Source organism: Cucurbita moschata, unplaced genomic scaffold (genome assembly GCF_002738365.1).
Source record: "Cucurbita moschata cultivar Rifu unplaced genomic scaffold, Cmos_1.0 Cmo_Scf00003, whole genome shotgun sequence".
Classification (NCBI taxonomy): domain Eukaryota; kingdom Viridiplantae; phylum Streptophyta; class Magnoliopsida; order Cucurbitales; family Cucurbitaceae; genus Cucurbita; species Cucurbita moschata.
In genome coordinates, this window is record NW_019268519.1 from 742,537 (window position 1) to 759,830 (window position 17,294).

At 37.4% G+C, this 17,294-nt stretch overlaps 4 protein-coding genes across 7 annotated transcripts; 2 read left to right on the forward strand and 2 right to left on the reverse strand.

Moving 5' to 3' along the window:
- Positions 1-520: 520 nt before the first annotated feature.
- Positions 521-2,266, forward strand: LOC111438706 (hypersensitive-induced response protein-like protein 1). The gene is made up of 5 exons (XM_023076551.1): positions 521-910; positions 1,150-1,270; positions 1,382-1,473; positions 1,543-1,639; positions 1,740-2,266. The coding sequence occupies exons 1-5, from the start codon at positions 722-724 to the stop codon at positions 2,099-2,101; spliced, it is 861 nt and encodes a 286-aa protein (XP_022932319.1). The 5' UTR covers positions 521-721; the 3' UTR covers positions 2,102-2,266.
- Positions 2,203-6,301, reverse strand: LOC111438650 (isochorismate synthase 2, chloroplastic-like). 3 transcript variants are annotated; one of them, XM_023076530.1, is made up of 14 exons: positions 5,860-6,301; positions 5,395-5,621; positions 5,196-5,313; positions 5,018-5,134; positions 4,770-4,916; positions 4,604-4,678; positions 4,466-4,534; positions 4,152-4,270; positions 3,981-4,038; positions 3,249-3,359; positions 3,076-3,160; positions 2,828-2,925; positions 2,602-2,707; positions 2,203-2,511 (listed from the first exon to the last, which is right to left on the reverse strand). In XM_023076530.1, the coding sequence occupies exons 1-13, from the start codon at positions 6,181-6,183 to the stop codon at positions 2,624-2,626; spliced, it is 1,632 nt and encodes a 543-aa protein (XP_022932298.1). In that variant the 5' UTR covers positions 6,184-6,301; the 3' UTR covers positions 2,203-2,511; positions 2,602-2,623. The 3 variants fall into 3 exon arrangements, with proteins under 3 accessions (XP_022932298.1, XP_022932292.1, XP_022932306.1); XM_023076524.1 differs by having other exon boundaries at positions 2,602-2,694; positions 5,860-6,296; XM_023076538.1 differs by lacking the exons at positions 3,981-4,038; positions 4,152-4,270 and having other exon boundaries at positions 2,602-2,694; positions 5,860-6,296.
- Positions 6,302-9,704: 3,403 nt separating this feature from the next.
- LOC111438669 (probable WRKY transcription factor 72) lies at positions 9,705-13,607 on the forward strand. Of its 2 annotated transcripts, XM_023076544.1 has the most exons (6): positions 9,705-9,767; positions 9,875-10,030; positions 10,465-10,545; positions 11,316-11,750; positions 11,838-11,951; positions 12,656-13,607. In XM_023076544.1, exons 2-6 carry the CDS (start codon positions 9,950-9,952, stop codon positions 13,454-13,456), a joined length of 1,512 nt encoding a protein of 503 aa, XP_022932312.1. In that variant the 5' UTR covers positions 9,705-9,767; positions 9,875-9,949; the 3' UTR covers positions 13,457-13,607. The 2 variants fall into 2 exon arrangements, with proteins under 2 accessions (XP_022932312.1, XP_022932313.1); XM_023076545.1 differs by lacking the exons at positions 9,705-9,767; positions 9,875-10,030 and having other exon boundaries at positions 10,540-10,627.
- Positions 13,608-14,644: 1,037 nt separating this feature from the next.
- LOC111438695 lies at positions 14,645-16,969 on the reverse strand. The gene is made up of 6 exons (XM_023076546.1): positions 16,839-16,969; positions 16,629-16,743; positions 15,680-16,028; positions 15,136-15,568; positions 14,999-15,054; positions 14,645-14,904 (listed from the first exon to the last, which is right to left on the reverse strand). Exons 1-6 carry the CDS (start codon positions 16,879-16,881, stop codon positions 14,863-14,865), a joined length of 1,038 nt encoding a protein of 345 aa, XP_022932314.1. The 5' UTR covers positions 16,882-16,969; the 3' UTR covers positions 14,645-14,862.
- Positions 16,970-17,294: the final 325 nt, after the last annotated feature.

The window sequence follows — 17,294 nt, forward strand, 5'->3', positions numbered from 1 at the left end:
TAAAAAAAAAAAAAAAAAACACTAAAATTTGTATTTAAGGAAAGAGGAGATAGAATCAAAGGGTGTTTTAAAAACAATGCTTAAATTGAGAAAGGATGTGGATAAGCTTAATTGTCTAGTCATCATCCACCATGTCCAAATCATAATTCTATATGGAAAAAAAAAATCATCAGAAAAAAAAAAATATAAAATATCTCATAATATCTGTACCAGAATCAATTTAATCTAAAAAATTTTTAATTGAACTAAATAAATTTTGAAGTCCAAATAAAGTTAGGATTTTGCTTTGAGAGGGGGAAATCTCCCTTACAAAACATATCTCCTTTCTTTTTAAAGGAAATTAAAAAAAATAAATAAATAAGGAAAAATAAGAAATTATGGCAAATAATTGGATAAATTTTCCAAGATCAAACATTTGATTGGTCAACCCATTAAACAAAACTTGCAAAAGGAAATAAACATATAATAGTAAATAAAAATCCGGCCAAGTGGGTCCGACAGCTGAACAAGAAACTCTTTTTCATAGGAGAAACTTAGGGAGGGAAGAACTTGGCCATCGTTTACTTCGGTAAATTTCATATCTTTTTCGTAAGGTCAAGACCGCTCGTCCTTTCATACAATTCTGCGTGCTGATTCAAACGCAAAATACTTTAATAAAAGCATCCCGTGATTCCAATTTCATTACAGATTTTTCGTTGTGAATCCAAATTTCTGATTCGATATGGGTAATCTTTTTTGTTGTGTTCAAGTGGATCAATCCACTGTGGCTATCAGGGAGAGATTTGGGAAATATGAGGAAGTTCTTGAGCCAGGATGCCATTGTTTGCCTTGGTTTCTTGGAGCTCAGGTCGCCGGCAGTCTGTCTCTCCGGTTGCAACAATTGGATGTCCGATGTGAGACCAAGACAAAGGTACCATTTCTGTCTCATCATTCACCATCATATTTACTGTTCTACACAGCTATTTCTAAAGATTATTGGTTGAGTTACCTCAGAAATGACTATACCATGGTGTTCTGATTTCTTGGTTGTACTTTAAAGAGATATGGTCATAAGAAACTGCTCTGCTATACTGTCCTTGGAATTTATTTATCAATCTTAGGACTTGGGAGTTCCTTGTTGCTCAAATTTAAGGGGGTTTTGTTCTTTAGGATAATGTGTTTGTCAACGTGGTTGCGTCGATTCAATATCGAGCACTGGCCGATAAAGCAAGCGATGCATTCTACAAACTAAGCAATACAAGATCTCAGATCCAGGCTTATGTTTTTGATGGTATACTCCAGTCCTTTCCTGTTAAACCTATAAGTTAAATGCGTTCTTCTTTCTTCATATCTGTGTAAGCTTGCTTGTTTTAAACTTTAGAAACTTCTTGGATATTTGTAGTAATTAGAGCAAGTGTTCCAAAGCTCAACTTGGATGATGCTTTTGAGCAGAAAAATGATATTGCCAAAGCAGTTGAAGATGAACTTGAAAAGGTAAACTTTTTTGGTCGTTCAATGAAGCAAATTCTAAGTGTTTTGTAACTTTTGAATAATTGCTCTCAGGCTATGTCGGCTTATGGCTTTGAGATTGTTCAAACGCTCATTGTCGATATAGAACCAGACGAGCATGTGAAGAGAGCAATGAATGAAATTAATGCTGGTACTAATCCAATCCCTGATACTCAAAAACTTGACATCTTTTTCCTTTTTGCCTTAAGCTTAGTTCAGGTCTCATTATTTAACTACTAATATCCATTCAGCTGCTAGATTAAGGGTGGCAGCAAATGAGAAGGCAGAAGCAGAGAAAATTTTGCAGATAAAGCGAGCTGAGGGTGAAGCTGAAGCCAAGTACTTGTCTGGTTTGGGTATTGCTCGACAGCGTCAAGCAATTGTGGATGGTTTAAGAGACAGTGTGTTGGGATTCTCTGTTAATGTTCCAGGGACGACGGCAAAGGATGTTATGGATATGGTGCTTGTGACCCAATATTTTGACACCATGAAAGAAATTGGAGCTGCTTCCAAGTCCACTTCTGTGTTTATACCTCATGGACCTGGAGCTGTTCGAGACGTCGCATCGCAAATTCGCGATGGACTTCTTCAGGGTGCTTCTTCTTCTCACTAGTCCAAATCTATTTCACTAAGTTGATGGTATTTAGTGTGTGTTGTGGTTTTCTGTTTTCAAGTGACATATATGTTCGGTAATTTACATTTGAGCTTTGGAAATTGTTCTTAATACTTTAAATACTAGTGGTTTCTCCAATAAATGTACAAATATATTTCTCTACAAGTAATTGATTCTAAAACATTCGATCATACTTAAATGAAGCAGCCACCTATCTATATACGTTATGAATGTGGCACAGTGATCTAAACAGGCAAAGCAAAACGAAGAACGAACTAACCATTTGCTGACTCAAGCCACAACCGGAAGGAACCTGATCGAAAAGCTTAGGCCCTTACTTTCCCAGACGACAGCTTCACCGATCAAACGTGGGTGCTTCAAGCCAATTCCAGTTTAAGCGATCTGGTAACCTGCAAATATGCAAATCAAAGGTATAAGGTATGAAAATTGAGCTACTAAGTAGAGCATTTTCGAGACAAGAGATGTAAGTTCCAGAGTACCTGAGATATCTTGAGCTCCAATTCATCCCACTCCAAAGACGGATTGCTTCCTTTTACTATCCCTGTTCCCGCATAGACCAAGGCACCAAGACCCTATAATCAAAGACTGTAAGAACTCAGAGAATTGTAAATGGAAATGATGTCTAAGCTCTAGAAATTTTAAATTCGAGTAAGGATTCAATGGAAGTATTTAAGTTTGTAGCTCATATGGTAGAGGCCATCTTACTGTCTCCACTAATGCTGATCTGATGCCCACAGCAAACTCACTCTCTTCTCCTCCAAACCAACCAACAGGCCCGGCGTACATCCCTCTATCAAATAACTCTGCATAAATATCCCAAGTTCTTAAATGTATACAGAAGGATGAAGACGACAGACTTACAAGACCCATAATCAGCATTTTGAAGGAAACCATCCATAACTTGGATTGGCTTGGGGAGCTAATAGAACGGATCACGCACTCATGAACCTTACCAGTTTCTGCAATTAAATCTCGAGCCTCCTCTGTTGGAAATCCACAAACCGCGGGAGTTGGATGAAGCGTTGATAAAATTTCAAACTTTTCAAGCAACAAAGTAGAGTTAGAGCGGTATATTCACGTGAGGGAAGTTCAGTTTACAGGGACATAAATATTTGGAGATTCTTACCTCATCATCCTTGGTTCTCAATCTGCCTGCTAGTTGGGCATACAGATGTTGAATTCTGGGAAGTTTTCTAACTGATTTATGTGGTTCAACGACTACAGCATCACATACAGCCTACAAACAGGATTAAGCTGGCTAAGAATCTGCAATATTCTCAGAATGTTGTCCACTTCGTAATTGCCTATAAATTTCAGCAGCTTATTGAGAAACCAATGTAAATGTTGTTTGGTGCTTGAAAAACGATAACAAAAAATAGAACAAATTCACGGTTTGGAAGCACTGCAAATATCATTTTTGATAGCTCATAGCAGCCACAGACCAAACTTAGTGGGACAGGTCGTTATCAGGGACAACCATTGTTGAAGATTATTGGGAGAGGAGTCCCACATTGGCTAACTAAGGAGAAGATCATGAATTTATAAGTAAGGAATACCATCTCCATTGGTATGAGGCCTTTTGGGGAAACCAAAAGTGACTCTTTTGGGGAAACCAAAAGTAAAGTCACGAGAGCTTATGCTCAAAGTAGACAATATCATACTATTGTGAAGGTATGTGGTTCCTAACATAATATCAGAGTCATGCCCTTGTTACAAGTGTCAAATAAAGGGTGTGCTTTGTTCGAGAGCTCTAGAGAAGAAGTCGAGTCTCGATTTAGGGGAGGCTGTTTAAGGGAAAGTTTCATTTCATCGACAGAAAGCAAGATAGCGAAAGAGCAAGACTGAAGCTCAAACTTGCCTCTAACTTCCTTTTGATGGCTTCCCTCACAATCGAAAACTCAAGGTCATCCTTTGGGCTGCACATAGAAAGTAGAGTTAGTGAAAACTCTCGCCCGCAGCTCATTGGTTGAGGCAACAGGGTTACAGCATCATTGAGTAGACAAAATAAGAATTTAGAGATGAAACCAACTTGGATAATAAATCTTGTTCTATTTTAAGGTCTTCAATAGCCGATCTGCCTCTAGCACGGGTTGCAGCTAAGGCCTCACATATAATACTAAGTCCTTCTCTATGGAATAGCCGCTCAGGCTATTACGAACATATCAAAGCCAAAGTTAGTAAGAAAATAAATATTACAAAACCAAAACGAGTAGGAAACTAATTGAAAACATCTTTAATGAGTACCATCTTCAGCCGGATCACAGATATTCCCCATTTTGAAATTAGGCAACAAAATGAAATGGTTGACTGATATAATGAAGCGTATGAAATTTTGTTACATACCGTATTTCCTATGAAGGCAGGAGCATTGGATGGCTGGACACAAAACTGATAAGAGTTTTTCCCCTCTTTCTGATACGATCAAAACTAGACTCAGGAAACAAAATTACTGCATAAACATGCAACCCATGCAATAGCTACCTGTAAACATGCAACCCATGTAATAGGATCAACATCTACGCTCGTCACTATTCGGGTACTGCGTGCAAGTACGACCTAAATATAATGCATAAGATCAGACAGCCGATTTTACTGATGAATAGAAACATAAATAAATTTGTGGTAAGAGTGAAGAATTGGTGAGTGCCTTGGTAAGATCTGAGTCGCATTGGTCAATCACTTGCAGCGCCCTGTTAATTGCATGATCCCAGAATGTTTTGGTGGGAACATGATTGTGGCTAAGTATGGATATCTGAGGAAGATCTCTTTGTACATTTACATAATCAGAAGAAACCTGAATGATAAGAAATTTAGTAGGGAGTGATTATCTATGGGAGAATATTCTTCCTTTCAATGCAATGAACAAAGAGAATCAAATTGTATGAAATAGTCGACCTGTTCGATTGTGGATTGAAGCGATTCAACAGCATTTTCCCAAGTCCAAGAACAAGCATGATCCCAAGCTACAGTAGCGGCAAGAATCGAATCATCCTCGAACTCATCAAACTCAACCTGTGATTTTGGCGTCCATTATCCAATTGCGATAAACGAGATTGGAGAAAGAAGTCTGTACCTGAGGGACCATGAAGTAAAACGAGCCAAAAGGCTCCCATTCAGGCGATATGTTCGCACGTGAATCAAAGCGAATACCTCCATAAGCACGAATCAGGGGGCATTTCTTTGACAGGAGCCTATAATTTACAGAATATTAGCCTAGGCATTTCGTCGAACAGATAGCGGAGTGAATATAAACAGAGGCAAAATGAGTTTACCTCTTTATAGACGCCCAATCAGAGTTCGAAAACTGATGATGGCGGCAGAATACGACTGCAGAGCCCACACCTGCGACGCTGGCGAGGCGGTGGTGGGCATTGGAGCTGACAGCGGGGAGAGGATCAGAATCAATGGCTCTGCTCCTGCCGGAGAAGAAGATACGAGGAAGAAGCAGAGGCTGAGAACAAAGCCAATCAATCGCCTTAATGTGCCGTTGGATTGGCAGCTGGAAAATAGTCAACCCTCCTTCAGTCTCAGAATGTGCACAAAGTCAACAGAATTTCAAACAGAGGAGAGAAAAGAAATGTTACAGCCACCCTTAAATTTTTTTTTAAAAAAATAATAATAAATAAATAAATAAATTGCCGCACGTGGCGGTTCTCATTCCACGTACATGGAAGAGATAAGAAATGCGTAATGCGAGGCATTTGAAAGAGGTCCGGGAGGGTTTGAAGGAGGCTTACTTGGAGCCGAATAATTCCTGAACTAAACGCCGGTTTCTCAGATTTCAACTTTGCCACCAACCCCCTCAGATTTTCCGTCGCCAAGCCCACCGTCGGAACCGCCGGGAAAGTTCGAGTCTCCATGGTCTCGACGGCGCCTCCGTGGTCTGCTCTGCACCCATCCATCGCCGGCGACTGACAAACCACCCCACCCCATCTCCTCCGCCACCGCCCTGGGAAAATTACGAGTGTTGGTATACGGCGGCCCGGACTCAGATGCTGGGCGAACCCAACACAGGGTCCGGTGGGTGAAGTGGAAGAAATAGCCTTATTGGGAATACTCATTCTTACCCTTTTCTTTATTTGTTTATTTCTCTGAACCAAATCTTATCGCTCGCCACTCGCCATTCTCAAATGCCCATCACTTCAACTAGCATGGTTCAGCTTGTGTTCATTGGAGTAATTTTTTTACCCAACTAAAAGTTGTGATGGGTTGGATTTGTAACTCGGGTTGGGTTGGGTTCCAATTAGGTTGTCCTGTTGTAAAAAAAAAAAAAAAAAAAATTCTTAATATATTTTTGTTTGGCTCGGTCAACCTGAAAGTTTTATTTCACAAACCCGAAACCAAACCGATTCAGTTCCAGTTCTGAAAAATGAACCCAACCCAACCTTTAATGCTAATCCAACCCAACTCAGTCCTCATAGTTTGGGTTGGGTTGGTGTGATAACTTCAATTATTTGAAACCAGCTTCCATCTACTTTTTTTATATATGAGTTTGTATATGAGTTTGATTAAAAGGTTTAAAGAAAATACACTTTATTTCAATAATATTGGGTTAATAGTTAGGTTGTATTATTTTTATTTAATAATTATAAATTATAAATTATAATTAAGGATAAAAAAAAAATGTAATCGATATGCAATATTTTGGATTAAAAAGTAAAAATAATGTGGGCTGGGCTTCAGGCTAATAAGCCCAGATTTTGAGGTGTCAAAAGCCCACCTTCTAAATGACCCAAACAATTCAATTTCAAGAAATTAGTAATAATTAAATGAATGATAAATTTAATTCTTAAAAAAAAAAAAAGGTTAGTCAAAATTGAGATAAGAAAACAATATGATTAGTCAACTCAACTCATTACATAATCAATTTTGACTAATTGGCATTGGAAAAATTTTAATGCGAAAATAACCCTCTTTTCTCTTCTCAAATTCATTTGATTAAATATACAAATAAAAATGACAACATAATTTAAATATAGAGAGAAGTGTTCATGAAATATGGATATTTTTACACATTTTTTTGGGCAATTTATAACCTCTTCCTCGGGATTGGGGATAGGTTTGAAATAATTTAAAGGCCATTTGAAATATTTTGGTTGACTTGTTGAGTCTTCCTAACAACCTCAAATATAATTTTGGGTTATATGATTACGAATCAAATGTTGTCCGATTTGACTCGTTACGTATCGTCGTCAACTTCACAATTTTAAAATGTATCTACTAAGGAGAGGTTTTCACACCCCTGTAAGAAATACTTCGTTTTCTTCTCTAATCAATGTGGGATGTGGAAACTTCGGTTGGAGAGGATAACGAAGCATTCCTTATAAGGTTTGTGGAAACATCTCTCTAGTAAACACGTTTTAAAATCGTAAGACTAACAGCGATACGTAACAGATCAAAGTAGACAATATATACTAACGGTGGACTTGAGATGTTTGTTTACTGTTTGATCTTATTTGAGATAGGACGTTGTTGGGCAAGAATGAGTTAATAGGCTTCTTAATTATCCTTTGTACCAATTATAAACTTTGAATTAAGTTTAAGAATCATGTGGGACCAAACTAACTTTTTGATTACTAATGTGGCTAGGAACTTTATTATTAAGATGTTTTAGTGCTAAATTTGGAAAATGGTGTCAAACACATTTTAAATCTCAAACATATTTTATATGATACATATTCGAATTGAAAATGTGATCGACGTTCATGATCAATTTCATTTTTTTAGCGTAATAAAGATGTTGTGAATTTCGTAAGACCTCCCGTTACATAAAATTCATGCAATGTTTGATTGCATGTCCAAAAGCTATAAACACGTAAAGTAATATGCATACGAATATGAAATTGATATGCACGAGTGATATCCGTGTCGAGAGTTTGACGATTACTTAGAATTGTTGCGTGATTATTTACGGAATATTTTTTTAAAAAAATTTAGCCAATAATTAAAACGTAGCGAACGAGGTGATCCGTGGATAATGTGATAGAATCAATGGCGTGTTTCTAACATGAAAGTTGTGTAACGGGACAAAATAAATAAATAAATTAATTAATAAAGGGTCAAAAGCTGCCGTCTTTTTCTTATTCAACAAGTTGGCTTCTTCATTACACACAAAACGTTGAAAAACATCTTCAACACCATCAAAGTCCACTTCTCAAATCCATTGCCCTTCATCCTATCTAAAATAATTATAAATCACACAAATTATTTTATTTGTGAGTTTCTTCATTAATTATAACATACCAAACCCTCCCCATAAGTAATTCGTATATGGGTTTGGTCAAATATAGCGTCCCGATGCTTAAAAACCCGTACTTCTCCAAGTCAAATACGCAACTATGTAATCCATGTCGTTAATTAACCATTATATAATTTGTTAAACAATCACATATTAACTAATCACATCTCGACCGCTTCAACTTTTATATCATATTTTATTTAATTACAAAATTTATTTATCATTTACTATTGATTACTTGGTTGAAAGTAAAAAGAAATTCATTTATAGTAATTATGAAAGAACATTTTAATACATATTTTATTCATCCACAATAATTGCTAGTCAACGGCTTCGATCCCGAGGTTGGTCAGCACAATATACGGCAAAATTATGTTGCCCTGCTTGGCCGGGTCGGGTCGGGTCATTGCAAGGATTTTTACATTTTAATATCCATCTGCGCGAATATTCAAGTTCATTATTATTATTTATTTTTCTTAACTTATAAACCTTTTTTTATAGAAACTCCACCATACATTATTTTTTCATCTAAATAAAACACCTTTAATGGGTTTAAAGACCCTTTATTTAAAAATCATGTAAAATGGTAGTAACCTTCGTTTAATATGACTCTAGAGAACTCGACCAACCTAGATTACTTAACCTAATCGATAAAAATTGTGTTGGGTTGAATTTTTGAAAAAAGATTCGTTAATTGACATTTTTTAGTTAGGTTGACCCAAAAATAGGATGAACTCAATTCAATCTTACTCTACTTTTAAAACTAAAATGAAGGTTAAGAATATTTTACTTTTGTAACTGATGGTAGTGATGCATGGTGACGGGTGAATGTTTGATATTTGAGTTTTATGAGATTTTAGATATGAATGTAACAAGGGTTGAGTTGAAAACTTTATTCGGGTTGCTCGGGTTACAAATTCAACCAACTCGAAACTTTAGATTGGTCCAAAAGATCTTCTCAACCCAACTCGGATAAACTTCTAATGACATTAATATTGCATTGTAAGTAGGTAAGAAGATGGTATTGGATATGACGTTAAACAAAAGGTCAAAGGCATAGACTGAAATAATGAGAAAGAAGGGCATATGATAAGACTCAAATGCTTTGACCTAAGACAAAAGGAATGCAACATAACATAAGGACAAGACAATGGATGAGATGAGATGAGATGAGAAAGAAAACAACTAAGATTACCCATGGTAGCACACGGCATTGCCTACAACTTTGACCTTTGAACCAATCCCCATGTGACATGCATTCATTAATCAAACTTATATAATATAATATATATATATATATATATATATATATATATATATATTTCAAAAACCCTATAATTAGCACCCAAGTCTTACACTCAGCCCTCTCTCCGGCCATTGCGCCATAACCCACTTGAGTTTTATAATGTAAGTTGCAGAGTTTGTGAGAGGGGTGTGCTTCGATTTGTGTTGGATTTGAGGATGAGTTGAATCTCAAGTCTTTTTTTTAAAAATTATTATGTTTTTTTTTGTAGTTTTCTTGGGAACAAAGGGAAGAGGGAGAGAGGTCAAACACTGCAAGTAATTGAAGAACAAAAGAAGAGGGTTTCATGGAGGCTCAACCTTTGCCAACCACAGCTGATGCAGTTCAATCAGCTGGAGAAGATGAAGAACATGCTCCCAAACATAAGGTGATGTTTTGTTCTTGAAATTTCTTGTTGATTCAAGCCTTGACTTTGAGGCAAATTTTGTTTTGTCTTTTGTTGAATTATTTGAGTTTGTGGAAGGAATCTTTCTTGTTTTTGTTTTTTTTTTGTAAAATAATATCCTATGTTCTTCGTAAAGATCAATAAACACGTAGTTTAATTATGAATTTGAGATGGGTTTTGTGTTAATTTAATGAAGATGTATGAACAATCTATCATCAATCAAGCTATTTAATAATTATATGGTTGAAACCCAGATCGAATTTGATTGGATTAACTAAAAATGAAACGCCGTGGAGAAAGTTTTAGTGTGTTGATTGATCATTGATGGGTTTGTGTTGTATTGTTATGATTTGAAGTTCGTTGTTGTTTTTTGAGTATTGAATAAGGTAATTAATTGGGTTGACGATTCAATATAGGTTCCTTTAATGGCTGAGTTGGAGAAGCCTTCCATGGAGCCCCTCTCACTCGCATCTGCCTCTTCAACTTGGAAGGAAGAGGTAAAATGATAGCCAATTCAATTTCTAAGCTTTTGTACCTCGTAACCAACTTGACACCGACATTGACATTGTATCGTACAAGGTAATACAATGTTGAGAATGTTGTAAATTGTCATAAACAATATAATTTATAACCATTTTAATTAATATCTTATTTATTTTGGTTATTAATCCTGATTATAATCGTTTTTTTATTAATATTCTACATGAATTATCCCTGTATAAAGGGTTTGTTTAAGAGATTGAATATATCTAAATTTGAGTGACATTTGGGAGAAACTTTTGGTGGGAGACTTTGTAGTGTGAGAGTGAGGTATTCACGTGTAAATCTTTGTCTCTTTGTCTAAATTCCGTTTCTTGGTGTTGTGAGTATATTCGATCTTGCTTCTGCTATTGATACAACAATTGATATCATAGTTTTGTGGTTGTAGCATTTCAACTCACACCAAGTGATATCAGAGCTTTGAAGGTTGTATCGTATTTTACAACATAGAATTGTTAAAAATATCATGTGTTTATAACTAAAGAACACTCTTTTCATTGACATGAGACCAGTAGAAAGTAAAATCACAAGAGCTTATGTTCAAAGTGGAGAATATGATATCATTATGGAGATTCGTGATTCTTAATATGGTCATTTTGTCGAAGAATTGATAATGTCGGTGATTTGTTGGGGTTTGAAGGGCTAGATCTTTATTGGGTTTGTGGTATTTTAGGAGTTGAACATGAATTAATGAAGAAAATGGGTTCTTTTCTCCATGAATGGACAGGATCATGAGCATGAACAAAGGCTAAAAATGGCGAAAGGTGAAATGAGGGAAGTGAAGGAAGAAAACCAGCGGCTAAAAAGGTGTTTAGATCAAATGATGAGGGATTACGAGAGCCTCAAAAGGCAATTCCATGATATGAGTACCATAAACAACGAGGCAGCTGAAGAAGTTGAGGACATGGTTTCACTGACATTGGGAAGATCCTCAAGCGACCAAAACAAGAACACTTGCCCTGAAACAAAGCCAGATCTTCAAAACATTCAAAGTCCGGCCGACAGTGAACAAGGCAAGGAGGAAGATGCCGGACAGACTTGGCCGCCGGGTAAAGTCTTGAAGGGGTTGGCTGCGCCGGCGGCCGGAGAGGATGAAGTTTCTCAGCAGAATCCTCCGAAGAAGACGAGGGTTTGTGTGCGGGCTCGGTGTGATACGCCAACGGTTAGTGATTATAATGGAATTGTAGCAAATGTGTATTGATTTATGAAAAGGGTTTGAAATGAAGAACAACGTAATAATGTTGCGCAGCTGAACGATGGGTGTCAATGGAGAAAATATGGGCAGAAGATTGCTAAAGGAAATCCTTGCCCTCGAGCGTACTATCGCTGCACCGGCGCACCCTCTTGCCCGGTTAGGAAGCAGGTACTTTTAATAAATGCTTATGTAGTAGTCCAAGCCCTCCGCTAACCGATATTGTACTCTTTGGGGTGTTTTTAAAACGCGTTTGTTAGAGAGAGGTTTCTATACCCTACAAACGTATTTAGTTCTCCTTCCCAACATACGTGGAATCTCACAATCCACCCTCCTCTAGAGCCAGTGTTTTTGCTAGCACATTGCCCCATGTCCACCCCTTTTCGGGTTCAGCCTCCTCGCTAGTTCATCGTTCGATGGATTTGATACCATTTGTAACCGTCTAAGTCCATTGCTAGCTGATACTATCTTCTTTAGGTTTCCCTTACTTTTCCTGTTAGAGAGAGGCTTCCACACCCTTATAAATGTATTTAGTTCTCATTCCTAACCGATGCGAGATCTCACAATCTACCTTCTTTGGAGCCCAGCGTCCTTCCTGGCACACCACCTCATGTCCACCATGTTTGAGACTCAACCTCCTCCTTGACACATACCCTGGTGTCTGACTCTTATACCATTTGCAACAGTCTAAGTCCATCGCTAGCGGATATTATTTTCTTCGGGTTTCCCTTTCGAGCTTTCCCTTAAGGTTTTTAAAATGCCTTTGCTAGGGAGAGGTTTCCACATCATTGTAAAGAGTATTTCGTTCTTGTAAAGAGTATTTCGCTCTCGGAACTCAGTTCAAGACAAGATTTTGATGCATATATTATGTGCAGGTGCAAAGGAGTGTTGATGATATTTCAATACTAATCACCACCTATGAAGGAACTCACAACCACCCTCTACCTGTGTCAGCCATGGCCATGGCTTCAACCACGTCGGCCGCCGCCTCAATGCTCCTCTCGGGTGCTTCCACCTCGACCTCTCGGCCGGGACTAAACCCTTCACCGATCGGGACAGCGTCTGCAAATCTCCATGGAATGAACATGTACACCAATTCAAAGCAATTCTACTTGTCAAACTCTTCAATGCTATCTTCTTCTCTAAACCATCCCACAATCACCTTAGACCTCACTTCAAATCCTCCCTCAGCTTCTTCTTCTTCTTCTTCTTCTTCTTCCTCCTCTCCTTTCCACAAAATCCCTTCAACTTATCCCCCAAAATATCCCTTCACCAGCCTTGATTTTGGGTCTTGGAATACTAATATCAACAAAAATGTATTAGGAATGTCATCAGATCTTGCTAAGCAATTCCCTCCCCATACTAACATCTACCAAGCTTGCCTTCAACAATTTGCCAAACCTTCAACTCCTCCACCCCCGCCTCTACCGGACACGATAGCAGCAGCAACCAAGGCAATTACGTCCGACCCGAGTTTCCAATCAGCATTGGCGGCTGCCCTGAGCTCGATCATCGGCGGCGGAAATGGGGGCGAGGCGGTTCAGGCAATGAGTAGCTATGTCCAAGCAGCACAGGGACAAGGAAGTATGGGGTTTCAGGCAGCTCCATCGTTGACATACTCCACATCCAAGAGTCCTTCATCTCCTGGTGACAGTAGAGACGATGATACCAAGTGAAACTATGTGGGCGATGAATATTTTGAACACTTTGTGAGAGTTGTAAATAACTCATCTTCTTTTGAGGAAAGCAACACTTTTAGCCATTGGTTTTGTCAAGAAATGTTCATATATAGACAATTTTTGTTATGAGAATTGATCATTAATTTTAGTTTGTTATCTTTTTTTTATTTCTAATCTTATATATTGTATTTTCTTTTACGATTTAGTTCCAACTAGTACGATATCAAATTCTAAGATATATTTGTTCACATGAGATTATCGAAATAATTTGATGACGCGGAAATGAATTGATTTATTGATTTTGGAGTTTGTGTTACGATCTCTAAAGTACAATCTTTTGATGCTTTTTCTTAAGAGGTAGACTTTAATATGAAGGGCTGCAAACTTATTCTCAAACTAAAGGAATTGGAATTCTCTTGATTCTATAGATTTTGTGGTGGAACTTGAATTTCTTGAAGTTATTTTCCGAAGATAGAGACTATCAATTTCTTGAAGTCTTTCAGTCATTAAATCTTTTGAATTTTGAGTCGGGGATCTTCTAAATTTTCTTCTTTCCGTAGATTTTGTGGTTGAATTTGAAGCTTTTTTGAATTCCCTATCGAATGCTCTAAATTTTGATTACTCTATAAATGACGGGTGACCTACTTTATGAATTTGATGGACCTAGAGCTGATTGAATCTAGACTCAACTTTTTATATTTGAATTGAATCGACTTGTTTTAATAGCTTTGAATTATTTAAATTTCCATTTAATGATTTTGAGCTAAATTAACTCAAATTATATGTCATAATTTGATTGGACTAACTTATTAAATTATGCTATATTTTCCATGTGAGAGAGTATCAGTAACAAACTCTAGCTCTAACGAATTGGATTGTGAGATCTAGTTGGAGAGAAAGAATAAAACATTCTTTTTAAGGGTTAAGGGTTAAAGGTTAAAGACGTGAAAACCTATATTTGGTAAATGCATTTTAAAAACCTTGAGGACAAACTTAAAAAAAAAAAAAAAAATTTAGAAAAGACAATATCCCGCTTGGACAATAGGATAATAATTCTTACCTATTTTGATTCTAACTTGAAGGACACTGTAAAGTTATAATTGTTCCAAACTATTTATATATATATATATATATATATCATTTAGCACAGCAGCGTGATTTACAAAATCCAAGCTGAAACGCTTAAGCAACAATGAATCAACTACCATAGATTCCATTACAATTGATGATAGTAATGCCTCATGTATATATATGTATTTAGCAACAGTGGACATGTCTCTTATAAACTATTATGTTTATAACAAGAAGAAAGCACGCACCAAATGACAAAGGCTGACACCTTCACTCCATCACCCCATTTCAAAACCACACAAATTACAAAAACCAAACAGAATCCCTGATCTTTATATCACTTCTGTCGATGTCACTTCAATTTGGGGAGCCTCCTGCAAGGACGACAGTTCATATCATGATTTGAAGAGATATAGGAAACGAATTGGATTGAGGAGCTTAAGGTTAAAGGAAAAAGAATCGCTATACCAAATTTTCTTTGTTTGATTGCACTGAATCTTCTTCAGGACTCGTGCTGGCTGGAACTGTTAACAAATATAAAAATTTCAGTATGCAATGTTGTAGTAAATGATTGGAACTGTACAGAATCATTGTATTGTACTTGCCTTTCTCGCTGAGCTGTTTCTTCACCTGTTTCTTGGCTTTTTCCCTTCCTTGAATGGGTTCTTGCTTGTTTGGCTTTTGGGGTTTCTTCACAGGTTTTTTCACGGTCTCTGAAGTTGAATTTGGAGTAGCATTTTTACTCCAGAGGCCCCGATTCCTGGGAGTTGTAGTTAAATTTCTCTGATTGACCTCAGTGCTTAAGGATTTTGGTTTAAGATTTCTAGGCTCCACTGTGGAGGAAGAGCTATGAACTTCATCATCTGAAGACCTTGTTCCCACTTCAGGCCCCTGAGAGAAGGTTTCAGAAACCTGCACTTGCTCTGTCTCTTCTGCTGCATTGTAGCTTTCAAGCAAATCTTTCACTGCTTGTTCACTTGCATTAAGATTGCACCGATCTATGTAGGCCTTGAGTTCATCACGCATTCGGTGAAGAGGCTGTTTTTTTTATAAGTATAGAGTTAACATAGAGAAACAAAACTCCCATAATTGCAAGCTGGGTCAGACTCAAACAGTCCAAAGAAGAGTTCCAGAAAACATTATTATTACCTTGCACCCTGCCTCTAATGCTAGTTTGAAAAACCCAAGTGACACCGAATGCTTAGAAGCAGCTTCAGAGAGCTTGATCTGTGATAGCCAATATGATGTAGAACACAGAATGTTGAATGTTTTCCTGCTTGACGACCGTGAAACGTCAGAAACAGGAGTGTCACTTTTCCCCTGGTTTCTGGCAGTCCTCCGGACCTCGGATATTGGTGTAATGTTGCCAACTAATTTTCGAGTTGGGCTTACATTTTTAGTCGGAATTGACAGCCTTCTTGGTGGTTTAGCCGACTTGTCCTTGGCAGATAGATCAAGAACTCCAATACTTTTACTCACACTGGATATAGTTCTACCCCTGTAACTCCAACAAACAATAAATCAATCTTTAGTGCTTTAAACAGACAAGAATTGATGAATAATGTCAAACAGCACAGTTAGATGCTGCAGAAACTTCAGCTAAAGGTGTAGATAGTTATGATAAATGGAATGAAGATTCAGAATATTCAATTTCCGAACGAGAGAAGAACATAAGTAGACACCATTACCCAATACGAAAGGAAACTGCTGAGAATCGATTTAATCTTAAGCATTCTCCAATTAGTCAACAGGCGACAGCAACGACATATCGAAATGCCAAAGCAAATAGCACTATCATCAAAACTACGGAACTATGAGGAGAAATCGTGGATTTTCCATTGATCAACATCACAGTTTACCGGTTTGTAAAGATTTGTGACAGTTATTTGAGAGTATCAAACACGATCAAGCCAAATTAAGGTAAAATCTATTGATCAACAAAACCTCCCATCATATGAAATCAATTAACACAGAAACATCATCATAGAGAAATTAAGGGAGCAACTAAACGCACAAACATCAATCGCGCGAAACAAGTAACAAACATCAATCGCGCGATACAAGTAAAGTAGGGTTAGAAATAAACAGAGTAAACCACCTTTTAGAGGCAGAAGAAGGCGGATTCGACAATTCAGGCACAGGAGGCATCTCCTCCCTCGATTTAGTCCCCGATCGCAAAGCATAGCGCTGAAGCTTGGGTCTCGCTGAATTCCCTAACTCATCCAAACCAAAAGGGGAAAAAATCAGCTAAGAAAGAGAATTAAAACAGCAGGCATAAATTTACAAAAGAGAATTCAGCAAATTAAACCTGGAAGTGGAGTGGATTGCTGCTCCTTGATGGGTTCTTCCATGGCCCTGCTTCTCTGGAATTCAAAAGTAGAATTCTCCGCTCTCTCCCCCGCTCCGATTGTAGACGACAAAGATTCTAATGAGTGCAGCTCTCCATTAGGGATTTTATACCCAAATGAGAAAATAAAATAAATATTAAAAAAAGGGATTAGGCGGGAAAATATAGAAACTGTCATCCATATCTTTTAAGTTTTAACAATGAACTCGCGCTGTCCGAGCGACACGTGTACAGAGCGACGTGTAAATATATGATTTTGTACGAATTAAACGCTGGTTATAAAATGCTAATGATGACACGTGGAGGATTAAGAGAGGGATTAAAATTTCTAACCGCAGCTTCGGAATAAAGAGAAAAAAACGGACGCCTGCCCCACAGCGACTTGCGGATGCTTAAAGAAAAAAAGGATAAAAAAAA